Source organism: Equus caballus, chromosome 5, assembly GCF_041296265.1.
Source record: "Equus caballus isolate H_3958 breed thoroughbred chromosome 5, TB-T2T, whole genome shotgun sequence".
Taxonomy (NCBI): domain Eukaryota; kingdom Metazoa; phylum Chordata; class Mammalia; order Perissodactyla; family Equidae; genus Equus; species Equus caballus.
In genome coordinates this window covers 102,822,501-102,837,301 of record NC_091688.1, presented here as the reverse complement: position 1 = coordinate 102,837,301, position 14,801 = coordinate 102,822,501, and the positions used below count along the sequence as shown (strand labels likewise).

The 14,801-nt window shown below is 44.3% G+C and overlaps 1 protein-coding gene across 19 annotated transcripts in view; it reads left to right on the top strand.

Moving 5' to 3' along the window:
- ATG4C (autophagy related 4C cysteine peptidase) overlaps positions 1-14,801 on the top strand; it is a 155,475-nt gene that overhangs the window by 116,057 nt on the left and 24,617 nt on the right. For 13 of the 19 annotated variants that reach the window (XM_070268946.1, XM_070268947.1, XM_070268948.1 and 10 more), the window contains 2 exons: positions 13,715-13,777; positions 14,541-14,603. In XM_070268946.1, coding sequence (XP_070125047.1) covers positions 13,715-13,777; positions 14,541-14,603 — 126 coding nt within the window. Of the gene's footprint in view, positions 1-826; positions 909-3,657; positions 5,387-13,714; positions 13,778-14,540; positions 14,604-14,801 lie in introns of those variants that run through there. The other 6 variants (XM_070268963.1, XM_070268962.1, XM_070268950.1 and 3 more) reach the window with 4 other exon arrangements.

Genomic DNA, 14,801 nt, shown 5'->3' with positions numbered 1-14,801 from the left:
CCTGGCCTTCTTCAGGTGTTTGCTCACGTGTCACCTGCTCATTGATGTCCTCCCTGACACCTCAGTGAGACTGCCACCCCACTCCACGTCCGTCCTATCCAGCTCTTCTTATCTCCAGTCTCTCTTTTACGTTTCTCCAAGGCACTTACCATCATCTGGCCTTCTATATGTTTTGTTTGTTTGTTTATTGTGTCTCCCCTGCAGAATGTAGACTCCTAGAGAACGGGTTTTGTGGGTTTAGTCTGCTGTGGGTTTCCTGGCACCTAGAACAGTGCTGATCCCACATTAGACCTCAGTACATATTTGTCGAATGAATGAATGAAGGGCTTGGAGTAGTTCCTAGCACGTAATGAATGAGCACTCAGTAAATGCAAAGGATTATTTTATTCCGGTTGTAAGGTTGTCCTTGTGTGTGGTGTAGGATAACTACGCACACGGTCTTCTTGGGCATGTTACTGACCCTATGACTCTATAGAGTAAAGCTCTTTTCTATTTCACTTTAGCCTCAAAATACCCCTTTTGGATGACCGTAGTGCTTAACGCCATGCTTTGTACACACTCAGTGAGTTTTTGTTGAGTAAAATGAGTGGTTTAGCTTCTGAGTTGAGAATCTCCCTTTTGGAACACCAAGACCAGAGATCCAGTGTTCTTCGCAACCGGCTTCCTGATTAAGGCTTTTCAAGACAAAGCAATGAGGGTGATAGAAATGCACAGGTTAAAATCTCCCCTCCTTCCCTTCTAAGGCTTTGTTCTTGGCCCTGGGACCTTTTCACTTAACTTAAAGTGACTGGGAGTTTTCAATGTTTAACCTTGTTTTCCACTGTAGAACTTGGTGCTCATCTGCTCCATAACACGGAGTTCTGTATCACAACAGAGGATACACGTGTCCATGAAGACACCTTTGTCAGGTCAGTTCAACAAACACCGGGGTGTACTGTGTGCTCAGCACTGGGCCGAGTGCTAGGCATTTGTAGACGAATAGTACTTCGTTCAGCCTTTAAGAAACCCAAGAACAGTGGCGAAGACAGACGTGGAAATAATTGCATTTCGATGCAGTGTAATACACGCTGTAATTGAGCCATGTCCAAGGGTACGGAGGTGGCCAATGGGAAGGAGAGATGAAGTTTGGGAGATGGTGTGAGTTGGGGAGCTTAAAAGAAGGCTTCCTAAAAGGTTATGCCTGAGCAAATCTTTGATGTATAAAAAAGTATAAATAGGAGTAATTCTGGTGAGTAGGGTGGGGACTGGAGAAGGCGAGGGTATTTCCAATAGAGGGGACAGCACGTGCAAAGGCACAAAGATGTGACACAGCATGGTGTGGGCAGAAGGTTACAGAGAGTGCGGTGCTATTGAAGTACAAAGCCCACGTGCGTGTGCATGTGCGTGTGCGTGTGCGTGTGTAGGGGGGCTGGCGTGTGTGGGAGGTCACAGAACATGAGGCTGCAGGGCTTTCCATGCAACATTAAGAGCTGGTACTATCCCATGAGGTCAGTGAGGAGCTATTCAAAACGGAAGCCTGGCTCTAAAAACGACTGTCTATTGAAGAAGATACGAGTGGAGGGAAGGAGCCTACCTAGGATGCCATTGAAAAAGTCCCAGGGGAGGGGGAGATGATGATGGCCTGAAGGAAGGCAGAGTTCCTGGAGGTGAGGAGGAAGAGAGGGCTTTTCGGACACTTTTAAAACTTAGCAAAACGAATTTTTTTTCTCCCCAAAACCCTGGTACATAGTCGTATATCCTAGTTGTAGGTCGTTCTAGTTCTTCTATGTGGGATGCCACCTCAGCATGGCTTGATGAGCAGTGTGTAGGTCCGTGCCCAGGATCTGAACTGGCAAACCCCCGGCCAGTGAAGTGGAGCATGTGAACTTAACCACTTGGCCACAGGGCCGGCCCCAAAACGAATTTGATTGATTGCATTTAGAGGGCAAGAGGAAGGCAAACACCTGTTTGCTTCATAAAAGTACATTTCTTATCCCCAGATCCTAAATAATTTGGAACCTCATCATTTGCTGAGAAGGGGCATTCTGAGAGCAGAGCTGTGGTGAGACTCTGTACCCCACAGGCCCAGGGTAGAGCAGGGTCCCTTTGGGGTCTCACCTCCAGGACTGAATGGTTGGTTTCCAAGGCAGAGAACCTGGACCTGGTCTCTGAATGCTGCAGGGAGTGTCAGAGGTCGTTTGGCCCAAGCCTCTGCCTCATGCAGGACCATTTCGGTAGTATCGCAGACAGAAGATCATCTGGCCTCCACTTGAAGTCACTTGCAGTGATGGGGATTTCGCCACTGCCGAGGGCAGCTCCTCCCGCCTGGGAACAGCTCTGTTAGAAAGTCCTACTCTGCACGGAGCCAACACTGGCCTTCTGTTCTTTGGTTCTGGTGCTATCCCATAAGGCCACACATGTGTGATTCCTTCTCAAGAAGAGGTCTCACTCAGGAATTAATGATCACTTTTGGATCCCCGAGGTGTCCTCAGTGGCAGCTGCCCCTTGTGGGACATGGTTTCTGGACCCCTTATCATCTTGGTCCTGGTCCTGAGGACAAGCACAAAATATCAGGGTTCCTCTGCAGATGCGACACCAATCCCCATCATAATACTGCACGCATGGTCTGGCCACGAAAGCCCAGTGGTCCGGACATGTATTTTCATCACTGTAGCCTGTGAGGTTCTTAGTTTTTTTAGCAGCCACATCATCGGCACCTGCTGAGTTTCTGGTCACCAAAACCCCCAAGCTAAGTCTTTCTTAGCCTGTCCCGTCTCATTCTTACCCTGTCAGTCCCGTCCAGCTCAGTTTAGAATGTGTGTGCAGGTCTCTACGCAAGTTCCTGTTCACGGTCACCTTCTTGGGTTTGTAGACCCAGAGTTTGTCTGTGATGAAATGTTGCTGATCCGAGACTCAAAAGGGTCATATTAAGCACGCTTTTAGTTTTGTGTCATCTGCAAATTCGATGAGCTTTCCTTACCTCTAGTTGCATCCCTTCTTCTCCTTCATCTGTCCACGTTCCTTTCTTGTCTGACCTTTTCCTGATCCTGGAGGAGCTTTAACTCACGGTGGTTCTGCTGCAGCAGGTGATGTGGCCCCACACTTGGCTGCCCCGGCTTCTGCTGTTGCTGCCGCGGCCCTGCTGTCACTCCCGGTGATGGGAGCTGACTCGGGTGTATCTCTGGGGTTTGTCACTCTTGGGTGGCTCCATGCCACACTGTTGCTGACACTGTTGTCATTCATTTTGCTTCTAGTCGTTGGAGTGCTTCCTCTGCTCCGGCAGGCCCTGCACTAGGATGGGGAGGCCTCCACCCCCAAGAACGGCCATTCTTTCATTAAGACCCCAGAGGAAAGCCTTACCTTCTGAGTGTGTGTGTGTGCGTGTGCCTGTGTGTGTTAACACCTCCTCCGTGTTACGGACCCTGTTTGTTTCATCCTACCTGTAGGATTTTTACAGGCTCCCTAACTCACCACAGGACTCCTTCAAGGCTGAGATAGAAGACGATATAAGTTGTAAGCAACAGCCGTAGCTCTGTTGAGGGCTTGGCATAAAGTTGGTGCTCAGTGCCCAAATTGTCACTTCCCCCCAGCCCTCCACCAGTGTCCTTGGCTTGAACTGGTGACTTCCACCAGCTACCTAAGATCAGTTCCACCCCCAGCCCTCTGTTCTCCTTTCAGCGCACTGCGTGAGGAGTCGAAGAACGACCCTTGTGCCCTAGAGTCAGGCCGAGAATCTGCGTCCTGGCGGTGAAGATCATTTCCAGCCTCTGTCTCGCTCCCTGGACTGTTTCCTCTTCTCCTACACGGAATTCACGTTGGCGGCTCTAACGTGCCTGAGTCAGACTTACGTTCCCAGAATGCTCACTGCTGCCGTCTGATGCCCCTCACATCTTTTCTGCTGGGTGTGTGCACTGCGTCCGGCCTGAGAAACTTGCATTTGGAGTTTTTTCAGATGACTTGCATTTGGAGTTTTTTCAGATGTGGCCCGGGTCTGTAGAACCCTTTTCACCTTGGCAGGTTTGACTTAACCTCCCTTAGCATAGCTTCCATCCTCTATGAAATGAGGAGAATAATACCCTTTTCTTCCTCAAGGTTTTTGTTTTAAGGATCCAATGAAATATTATATGTAAAATCATTTTACAATTCTATGGAACTGTGTAGGTATTATTATATCCTAGAATCATCTTTGGTCCAATTCAGCTGTAAGGATCTAACGCAGGCTACTGGAAAGTGTCTGACCCATGGAAGGAAGAAAGTTAGTCCCTCGGGAGCTACAAGACTGTCGTGGGGTCAGAATCATCGGATGTCAGAGTCAGATGTGGCCTAAGAGATCACTCATCCAGCCCCCTCCTCTGCCAAAGAAAAATCAGGCCAAAGAGGAGCCGGGAGGTGCCTTAAGATTTTCTCAGGTCAGAGGATCCGCGGAGAAGGAGCGCTTCTCAAAGCTGGAGAAGGACGGAGGCCAGCCAGCGATCGGCAGCGATGCCCTGCTCTCCCTCAGTTGGGGGAACTGTCCCCCTTCTACCAGGTGGACCTCTTTCCTTCCCTGAGATCAGTGTCAGCCTTCCTGCGGCTCAGAGGCTCCTCGAAGACCCACCTGCGTCCTTTTATTGAATGGATTTCCCAGGCAAACACAACCCTGTTGTTGTTTGTCTCGCGGTCGCTGTGCTGCGCAGCGAATGAGGGCTCCACTCTTGATCAGCCAGGGACTCCCATGCCAGGCCTCTGATATATAGTGCGGGGACTTCAGGGCATCGGAGTTGTAACAAGAGCAAGATGAGCTTGTGGCCTCGGGCTTCTAACCTGCTCCTCAACCCACACTTCAAAGAAAGTTATTACACGAGACTTAGACTAAATCAAACCACGCGGCAATGTTTGCAGACTGTGGCCCATTTTCAGCTCTGTTGTATCTCACCACCAGCCCCTCAGAAACCCAGTTGGGAACAGAACAAAACGACCCAATGATAATTTACTTGTAGGTCTTTAAAAATGAGCCCAACTGATTTATTTTGAAATTTCAGTTAAGCACGATGTCAAGAAATTCTCTCGGGCTATTTGTCATCTTTTTTTCCTCTTGCATAGTCCGAGTAGGCAGAATAAAAGTAGAAAATGGCTATTCACCTGCTTCCAGGTTTTGTGGTAGGCCGGTCTTGTTACTAGAATATCAGAATGTTAAGATGTTTGGATGATAATTTTTTGCCAGAACAGTCAGCACAGCAAGGACAGCTTTGACTGTGCCCTTTGCTTTCTTTGTTGGCACTGCCGTACAGATGCGTAGCAGGAGGTACAGAAGATGGTCTGATGACTCAGATCCCACTTTGCGTTTTTCTTTTGTAACTTTGAAAACTGGATACAAGATCCATAAGATTTTTGAATTGTCAAAGAAATAAAGCTTATATTTATTGTTGTCTAGGGTTAAGTGTGTTTTCTAGGATGGTTTAGAAAACTTTGTATGGTAAATATGACAACTCTCACTTAATCTAGTAAGTGAACCATTAAAACCCATCCCTCCCAGCCATTCTCCATACATTTTTCATGGATGACAGTGAAGCTTTTAGAAAATCCTTTAGTTCCAAACATGAGTCATTGCAATGTCTCAGAATCATGGAGGGTTAGAGATGGGGGAGATGGCCAAGTTTTATGAAGAAGGAAACTGAGGCCACAAAGACAGGTGATTTGCCCAAGGTCACACAGCCATTACTCAGAGCCATGAGAGAATTCAGGTCGGGGCTCTTTCTGCTTACATCCCATATGTGGCACCTCTCTTGTAGGATCAAGGATGACAGACAGGAAAACCAAAATTGAAGAATTTTTCATGAGCAGGGATAAAAATGAACTGTTTTATTGCAAACCCAAAGGCCATTAAGTAAAAAAAAAACAGTCAAACTAAGCAACCAGGCCTTACAGGGGGAATGAGAAGCTGCAAAGCCAAGGGAAAAACTGTGACCTGAGTCTGAAGATGAGAGGAGAGGGACCCTTTTGGCTTCTGTGGACTGGACACATCAGCGGTGCAGGAATGGAAGATTTTCGTGATTACTTTTCCATATTTTTATTTATTGCTCCAATATTTGTGTCCCATTCTTAGGTCAGAATGAAGCTTCCAGTTGCTTTGCTTTGGAAAAGTTAGAGACACTATAAAGAGCTTCTCGCTCTCTGCCCAGGTGAGCATCCTGCCCCTTTCTGTGCAGTGCTGCCACCACTTACCTTCTGAGGCAGAAGGTTGATCAATCCATCACCCAGGCTTTACTAACACCTTCTGCATCCTCAGCCCTGGAAGACACAAAGAGGACCACACTGTCACTGCCCTCAGAGGTTTTAGGGGATGTTAGCATCTTGGAATTATTTGCAGATTTTCATGCGTATGTGAATTCCTTTGAGTCAATGAAATATCTGATTACCAGAGGGGTCCATGACTCAGAAGAGGTCAAGATTAATTGGTCCACATGGAGAGTCAAGACTAATTTACAGAATCAGCAGAATAAGAACAGTAGCTAATACATTTGTGAGATCAAGATGGGTCAGCATGAGACAGCCTCCAGAATGAGGTGGGATTTTTAGGTATGTCTTGAAGAGCAGAAGCTGTCTGGATGGGAAGAAAGGAGAGGGTAAGTGGGCTGGAAACTAAAATTCATTCAACGGAGACCTGTTACACATGAGGCACGTTTCTACGTATGGTCTCATTTAATCTTCACAAGAAGCCAGTGAAGTGAGGATTATCATCTCCATGTTACAGGTGGAAACAGATTGAGGGGGATGAGGTGTCTTGTACACAATTAGGAGGTTGGCAAAGACGGATTTAGAACCCAGGTCGTCTGACCTCAAACCTTCTTGCTGAGGAGCAGCACTCATATGGTTACAGTAGAGCTGATCCTGTCAGACGAGGATCATAACTCACCTCTATGGACCGCTTATTCTGTGCCAGTCACAATGCCGAACTCTTTATCTCATTTAATCCTCAAAATAACCCTATGGGGGGTGCTGCTATTATCCTCACTTTGCATTTGGGGAACCCGAGGTTATAAGTAATCTGTCTAGGTTCACAAAGGCACTGGTGGCTGAATTGGAATGATTTGAAATTCAAAGCTAACCTGTTGGACTCCAGAGTCTGAACCTTGAAACATGCTGGAAAATACACATTCTGTGCATGTCCACAGTGTGCCAGGCTCTGTGCTGCATGCTGTGTACACACCATCTCATTTAACTCCACAGAACCCTGTGCAGGAGACATCATTATTATTTCCTCTATTTTACAGATGAGACACGAAGTCGCAGGGCACCTGAAGCTCAGGGAGGTTTAGTGACTAGTCCGAGGTTGCACAAGTTTGGCAGGGCTGGAATCTAACCCAGTCCCTCAGGTTCTGGACTCAGAACTCCTAAGGGACATGTTTGCCCAAACCAGGGTCTCTGGGAGTGAAGGACAAACGACTTTTCTCTTTGGGTAAATATTCAGTAGCAGGATAGCTGGATTGTACGGTATTTCTATTTTTAATTTTTTGAGGAATCTCCATACTGTTTTCCACAGTGGCTGCACAAGTTTGCATTCCCACCAGCGGTGTATGAGGGTTCCCTTCTCTCCACATCCTCTCCAACACTTGTTGTTTCTTGTCTTCTTAATAATAGCCATTCTGATGGGTGTAAGGTGATATCTCATTGTGGTTTTGATTTGCATTTCCCTAATAATTAGTTGCTGTTGAAAAGATGTTGAGCATCTTTTCATGTGCCTGTTGGCCATCTGTATATCTTCTTTGGAAAAATGTTGGTTCATATCCTTTGCCCATTTTTTGATTGGCTGTTCATTTTTTTGTTGTTGAGTTGTATGAGTTCTTTATACGTTTTGGAAATTAACCCCTCATCAGATGTATGATTTGCAAATATTTTCTTCCAGTTGGTGGGTTGTTTTTGTTTCATTGATGGCTCGTCTGTCTTTCATGAGCTTTTTAGTCTGGTGTAGTCCCGTTTGTTTATTTTTTCTTTTGTTTCCATTGCCTGAGTAGACATGGTATTCAAATAGATACTGATATCAAAGAGTGTACTGCCTATGTTTTTTTTTCAGGAATTTTATGGTTTCAGGTATTTATCCAAAGAAGATGAAATCAATAATTCAAAAAGGTTTATGCGCCCTATGTTGGTCGCAGCATTATTCGCAATAACCAAGATGTGGAAGCAACCCAAGTGCCCGTCAATGGATGAATGGAGAAAGAAGATGTGGTATATATGTAATAGAATACCACTCAGCCATAAAAAAGACAAAATTGTGCCATTTATGACAACATGGATGGACCTTGAGGGTATTATGCTGAGTGAAATAAGTCAGACAGAGAGAGACAAACACCATATGATTTCACTCATATGTGGAGGATAAACCAACAAACACATAGATAAGGAGAATAGATTGGTGGTTACCAGAGGAGGAGGGGTTTGGGGAAGCTGAAAGGGGTAAAGGGGCGCAAATACATGGTGACAGATAAAAACTGGACTGTTGCTGGTGAACACGATCCAGTCTATACAGAAACTGAAATATAGTGATGGACACCTGAAATTTACACAACGTTGTAAGCCAATATGACACCAATAAAATAGGTTTAAAAAAATGACACTTCTCTTAGCAATTAGGAGTGAGAGGGTTCCTCCCGCCAGACTCCTATCTTCTCCTTTGTGGTTATTTTTTCATGCCTTTTAGTGGCTCCCTTATTACTTCAGATCCTCATAAAAATTGGACCCTAATCACTATTAAAGCCTACTAAAAGGGGTATATGTTTTTTTGTAATATTATGAATGGAGGTAATGTGGTTAAGACCTCATTGATTCATCAAACTTTTACTAATCCCCTGCTAAGGGCTGTTCAGGGTGTTGGGAATATAAAGATACAAAAAAAGTACTTATCTTCAAGGATGGCACAATATCAGGGAGAGGACAGACTCCTACACCAAGAGTTGAAATGCAGTGTGGGAACTGCTGTGACAGAGAAGGGGCACCCGACTCAGCCTGGGGACGAGCGCAGCACTGGGAGGCGGAAGGTGGCCCAGAGGACTTGAGGCTTCCAGGCACTGCTTTGAGCTCAGGTTTTCTTTCTCTGCAATAAGCTGTTGACGACATTTTGAAGCTGGTAGTTCAAGGTGGCCAGAACACAAGGTCATTTACCTACCTTTTATCTCTTTCGCAGACACACAGACACACACACACACACGTCTTTCTCTTACACCACTTTTACTCTCTCGTTGCACAACTGCTTTCTTAAACTTCAGAGTCGGCACAAAGACAGCGGTTTGTGAAGACGGCATTTGCTGCTTGTAGGCTTTTGCTGGTGGTGTCAAACGTGCTGTTCTTCAGAAAGGCTTTGAATGCCTCCCTCATTTGACTGAGGCAGCAAGCTCGGCTGATGAAGCCCTGAGTCGAGGGTATCTCTCATCACGTGTGACTTTTAGACCAAGAGACATTTCCAAGGTCTTTCTCTATTTCTTTATTATTTTTAGATGAAAGAAATGAGCTTTATTGTAATATAGTTTCCATATCATAAAATTCAATTTTAAGTGAACAGTTTGATGAGTTTTGACAAATGTATACAGTTGTGTAATTAGTATTACAATGAAGATACAGAAGATTGCTAAACCCTAAAGAAGCCCTCTTGTGCCTTTTGTAGACACTGGATTCAGTCATAGCCCTGAGAGCTGTGTACAGCGAGCGAAGAAGTAGGTGGCTCGAGGGAGCCTGACCGATCTAAGGAAGCAGCACTTACTGAGCACTTTCTAGGTGCCATCCCTGAGTTTACACCCGACATGGACCCCGTGGGGGTGTTACCTCCATTCTACGGAAGAGGGAACTAAGGCCCAGAGGATTTAAGTAACTTGCTCAAGGTCGTGGAGCTAGAAGTGGTGGAGCCAGAATTCCCCCATGTTGTTTCCCACGTGACCTCACTGCTGATACGCAGAGGACAAGCTACAAAGAGGGGACGCCGGACACAAAAGACTAGATGCCATCTGATTCTGTTGATGTGAAATTCTAGAAAAGACAAAGCTAGTGATCAAAAGCAGATCATTGTTTAGTAGGGTGGGGAAAAGGATTACCGCAAGGTCACGGAATAGTCTCCATCTTCATGGTCATGGTCATCACGCAACTGTGTACATTTGCCAAAACTCATCACAGTCTATACTTAAGTAGAATTTTGTTGTATGCAAATTATACCTCAATAAAGCTAATTTTTAAAAAGTCTAAAGAGAAAAAAATATAGAAAGACCTTAGAAATATCCCTTTGTTTTAAAGTCACGGCAAAAACATTATCACCTTTAGAAACGTAACTTTTGTCACACTAAATAATAAAAGTATAGAAATATTTTTTACAGAATTGGATACTGGAAATTAAAAAATCTGGCAAAAATAAATTAGGGCTCACTCTGGCTTTGAAGTAAAATCAGCAAACTCCATTTTCTTGCATTAAATGAACGATTCAATATACACATTTCTGAATCCATTGGAAACGTCTGGTGAATGGGGGTCTGATTAAGCATGATCCAAAAAGAGCTTCAAGTAGGACTGTTTACTAACATTTCAATTTCTATGCCTCATTTATTAGACTTAGAATAAAAAGGTGAGAGGGCTGTTTGCGATTGTCTTTAACCTTGATGATATTTCCACTGGAGCAGCATAATGCCTCTTAATTGCTTAAGTGAAGAGAACATGTTGACGTGTCCTTCTTTGGACTGAGAGCTTAGAGCCTAAACCATTATGCTAATTCAAGCATTATATACACCAAAGTATTTATGAGACTGACACAAGTGATGTTGCAGGTAAAGGGCTGTGAAATGGTCTGTAAACAGAGAGAATTGATTTGAGGCCCAAAAGCAGTGCTGTTAGAAGTCACAGCCATTGAACAGCCAACCCTACAATTTCCATCCAGATTGTCAAACTGGGTCAGACAGTGTCGGCAGGGCTGCCATTAGAGATCAGATGGGTGGTTTAATAATATGTAAACCAACCACATAAACAGGTAATTCTCATGGTAGAGGTCCATACCCATCTGAAGTGTGTGTGTGTATGTGTGTGAATTTTCATTATGGAAATTTCACAGTGCCATATTCAGTCAAATGTTAACGCATTGGTTTTTGACAAAAGAGAAGCTTCCAGAGGATACGAGTTAGACAACAGAGCAAGAATGCAACGTAAAAACATCTCGGGAGAATGAATCTGCAATTATACAGGAAGGAGGGGCCATCAGGTCCTTGTACTTGACCTTCTAGGCTTTCGACATCATTTGTTTTTTATGTCTCTCTTCCTATAATAGGACTGTACATTTTTTGAGCCAACCTCAAAATAATTACATAAGGCCCCTCATCCCTGCATGACTAGCACGCCTCCTTCAGACATTTAAAATGTAATCAATTTCTTTAAAAACTAGGTCCTATTTATACAGTTTCCAAATGACATCTGGATGGCTTAGTTCCATCTTTGCTTTAAATCTGTGAAAACCAGAATTATCCAGTTGTTTAGTCTGACTTTAGAAGACTGTGATGGAAAATTTCCTTCCACCCCAGCTTAAAGGCAAAGGAAGAGATTGTAGTTCCTTTCCTCCTCCTTTCCGAAACAGAACAAAGCACGAATCTATAAACACGGTAAGAGGAGCAGAGCGTGATGAGGAAGATTCCGACTTTGAGTTCTAATCCCTGCTCTGCCGCTCTCTGACTTTGGGCAAGTTCTGCAAGCTCCCTGTGCCTCCCTTTGTTCCTCTGTAAAATGGGGCGCTGACCTCACAGGATTGTTGTCGGGGTTAATGTGTAAAAAGTGCTGAGAAAAGCACCTGGCACGGACTGAGTGTTCAAAATGGCAAATATTACTGATACATAGCTGGCCTCACAAACTTTTGATTTATGCCTGGTATAATTTATATCCAAGTACAATTTTTTTCTTTCTCAGGGTTCACAGAGAGTATTCACATTCTAGGGAGTTTACTGGATATGTATAGTATTTAAAAAACTAAACAGCTCGCCGTGGACTCCTTTTTCTGTTTTTCCCCAACGAAGGTCTTCTGCCCTAGGGGTGGGTTCCTCCGCAGGGGCCCATCTTTCCCGTTGGTCTCAGTGTGGGCGCTGCTCAAGGTGGCTCTTCACACGAATACAATAGCAGCGCCACCCTGTGCTCATCGATGCGGATCACTTGAATTCTTCCAGCTCCTCTTCTGGACAAGAACCCCTAGGATGCCTTTCCTCCTGCTAGATTGGCATCTTATGTTAATTTGCTTCCATTCCAAGCCAAGCTTTTAGCGTAGAGCCATGCTGATATTGGTTAATAGTTTTAATTAAAACATCTTTTTCTAGGTATATACCTGCTCAGGAAAATTTGATGAAATTCAGAATCATGAATGATTGTATTTAAGATTGACACAGTGTGAATCAAGACGTGGTTTAACAATCATATGGTTTACTGTCCTGACTTCCTCCAGAATGTGCATTAATGAAAAGATAAGATTTTGATTTAATTTTAGTCAGTTAGCTGATTGGTTCTAGGAGTAAATTGAATTATAGCATTTTCTAAGGGCTTATTGTGTGGGATTATATCAAGGGTTATACAGGTTACGGTGACAAAGGAAATTCCTTTTAAACATTTCTAATATGCTATAAATGTATATTTTAGAAGATATTTTTAAATGCACATATGGCATCCCATAATTGTACGTGGAAAAGTTTTTCCGATTTCTGTTACAACATTTTTGAGCTAGAGATTTCTTTGAACCTTTGAACATACATAAATTGTTTCAGAGATGCTGGGGAGCAAATCCAATAGTAGGACCAGAGATGATCTCTAGAGGGTATTTTTTTTGAATCCTTTCCATAGGCATGATTGTGCCCAATAATTCTGGACCAATGGGGATCTAGTTTATTTATAAAGATATCTAAGACCTTTCACAGCCTCACATAGGAACCCATTCAGAGATTCTATAATCAAGGCCCACAATTCTTTCAATGGAGTTTAAACCAAATCAGATTGGTCCCAAAGAACAGCTTTATAGATTGTGCCCCTCCTGTCCTCTTGGCAAAGTCAGAGAGATGTACAAACAGCTTGAGCTGGTCCTCCGGTCCCCCTTAGGCCACAGAGAAAAAGCCTTTAAGCCTATCAGGGATGACAAATAGATTTCAGCATGAGTGTCAGTTCTGATGGATTAGTGGTAGTTGCCTGGAGCAAGGTGTGTGAGGATTCAGGCTCTGTCCAGGATCAGCAGGAAATTGTGCCTTGATCTAAGAGCGGTGTCTGCCTTGGGGAAGGGGTGGAAGATGGTGGAAGGGCAGCTTCTGGGCTAGGATTTGCCTTTCCAAACTTGTGTGTTGTATGTTCTCTGTTGTCCGTATTTTTCTCAGTTGAAGTTGCTTTAAGGTTAGCAGAGCAGCACCAGTCTCGGTGACACAAAGCAGACGTGTTCTTGCCCCTGCCTCACGTCTTAAGGTTTTCATATAGATTTGGAAAACATCCTGGGTGCTCTTGTTTTCCTGGAAAAAAGAAAAGAAAAGAATGAGAGCTTCTCCTGAGAACCTGAAACTTTTACTTCACTGAACAAATATATTGAGCACTACTGTGTGTTGGGCATGTACTAGGTGTGTACTAGGCGTGTATGGGTGAGCATTGATGGACTGCTTTATTTGTTCAAAATAGCTTTACTAATTGAGTTAAAACATATGAAACCCCTCTAAAATCCCTGGAAATGTTCCATACTCAATAAATCTGAATTACCCTTCCTTATGTCTTGTAGGTGCAGGATTTGGCTAAATGCGTTTGGGCTGTCAGCATCCCATCACCCCTTTCGCGAGAAGAGGCACGGAAACACCTGCCTTGGGTGCTGGGGGATCGGGTCTCATCACTAACTGGCAGTGGGACCTCGGGCACGTCCCTCACTGGCCTGTGCCTGCATGCCCCGTCTGTAGAGGGGGACGCCCTGACCCCTGGTCATGTGGCAGAGGAGGGCACCTGGAACAAAAGCGTCTAATGCCAGAGCTTTCTGTGACACGGGCATGGAGCCTCGAGTATTGTTTAAGACTGAACCAAGGAGAAACACAGGGACCGAGAGAGAGCACATGGATATTATCTAAACACGTTTAACGTTACGTTTTAAAGTCTTGCAGATAGCGAAGGGGAGGGACAGGGATTTGGCCCAAGTCTGGATATGTTGAGTGAAGTGGGCCTGAGTTCTAATGTGGCTTCTGGCACTTACAGATTCTGGGGAAAGTTACTTAACGTCCTATAAACCTCCGTTTCCTTGTCTATACAATGAGATCAATAATAGCATCTACCTCAGAGGGTTGTATATTGGTTAAATAATAATGTAAAAAGCTTAGTACACTGTCTGGAATATAATAAGATTTAAATACATTTAGCTACTATTATATTGCTTGGCAATGCTATTTGGGTAACACACCGGAATATGATGTTTTATTTTTTATGATTATAATAATTCCTCACATTTGTTAACGATTACCAAGTGCCATTGCATAGCCTCCCAATGCCTCACACAGCTAGCATTTTGGAAGCTCCTGGTAAGTAAGATTTGTTGAATTACTTTCCTCATTTAATCTTCCCAGAGATCTTGTGAGATGCACATCCCTGTCACAAGGAGGGCGCCAGACCTAGAGAGACCAGAGAGGGTAAGTGACTTGCCCACAGTAACAGAGCTAAGAGGGGGCCCGGCCTGGACCTGGGCCTGTGGACAGGCCTCTGACTTCACAGTCAGTAAAGCACCATCTCATGGTGTCACACGTGCTCCATCCATCACAGTTCTCTCGCTTTAATGTATTCTTTTAACAATTTAATATATTCATGAACGCTACTGTTTAGAGGCTGGC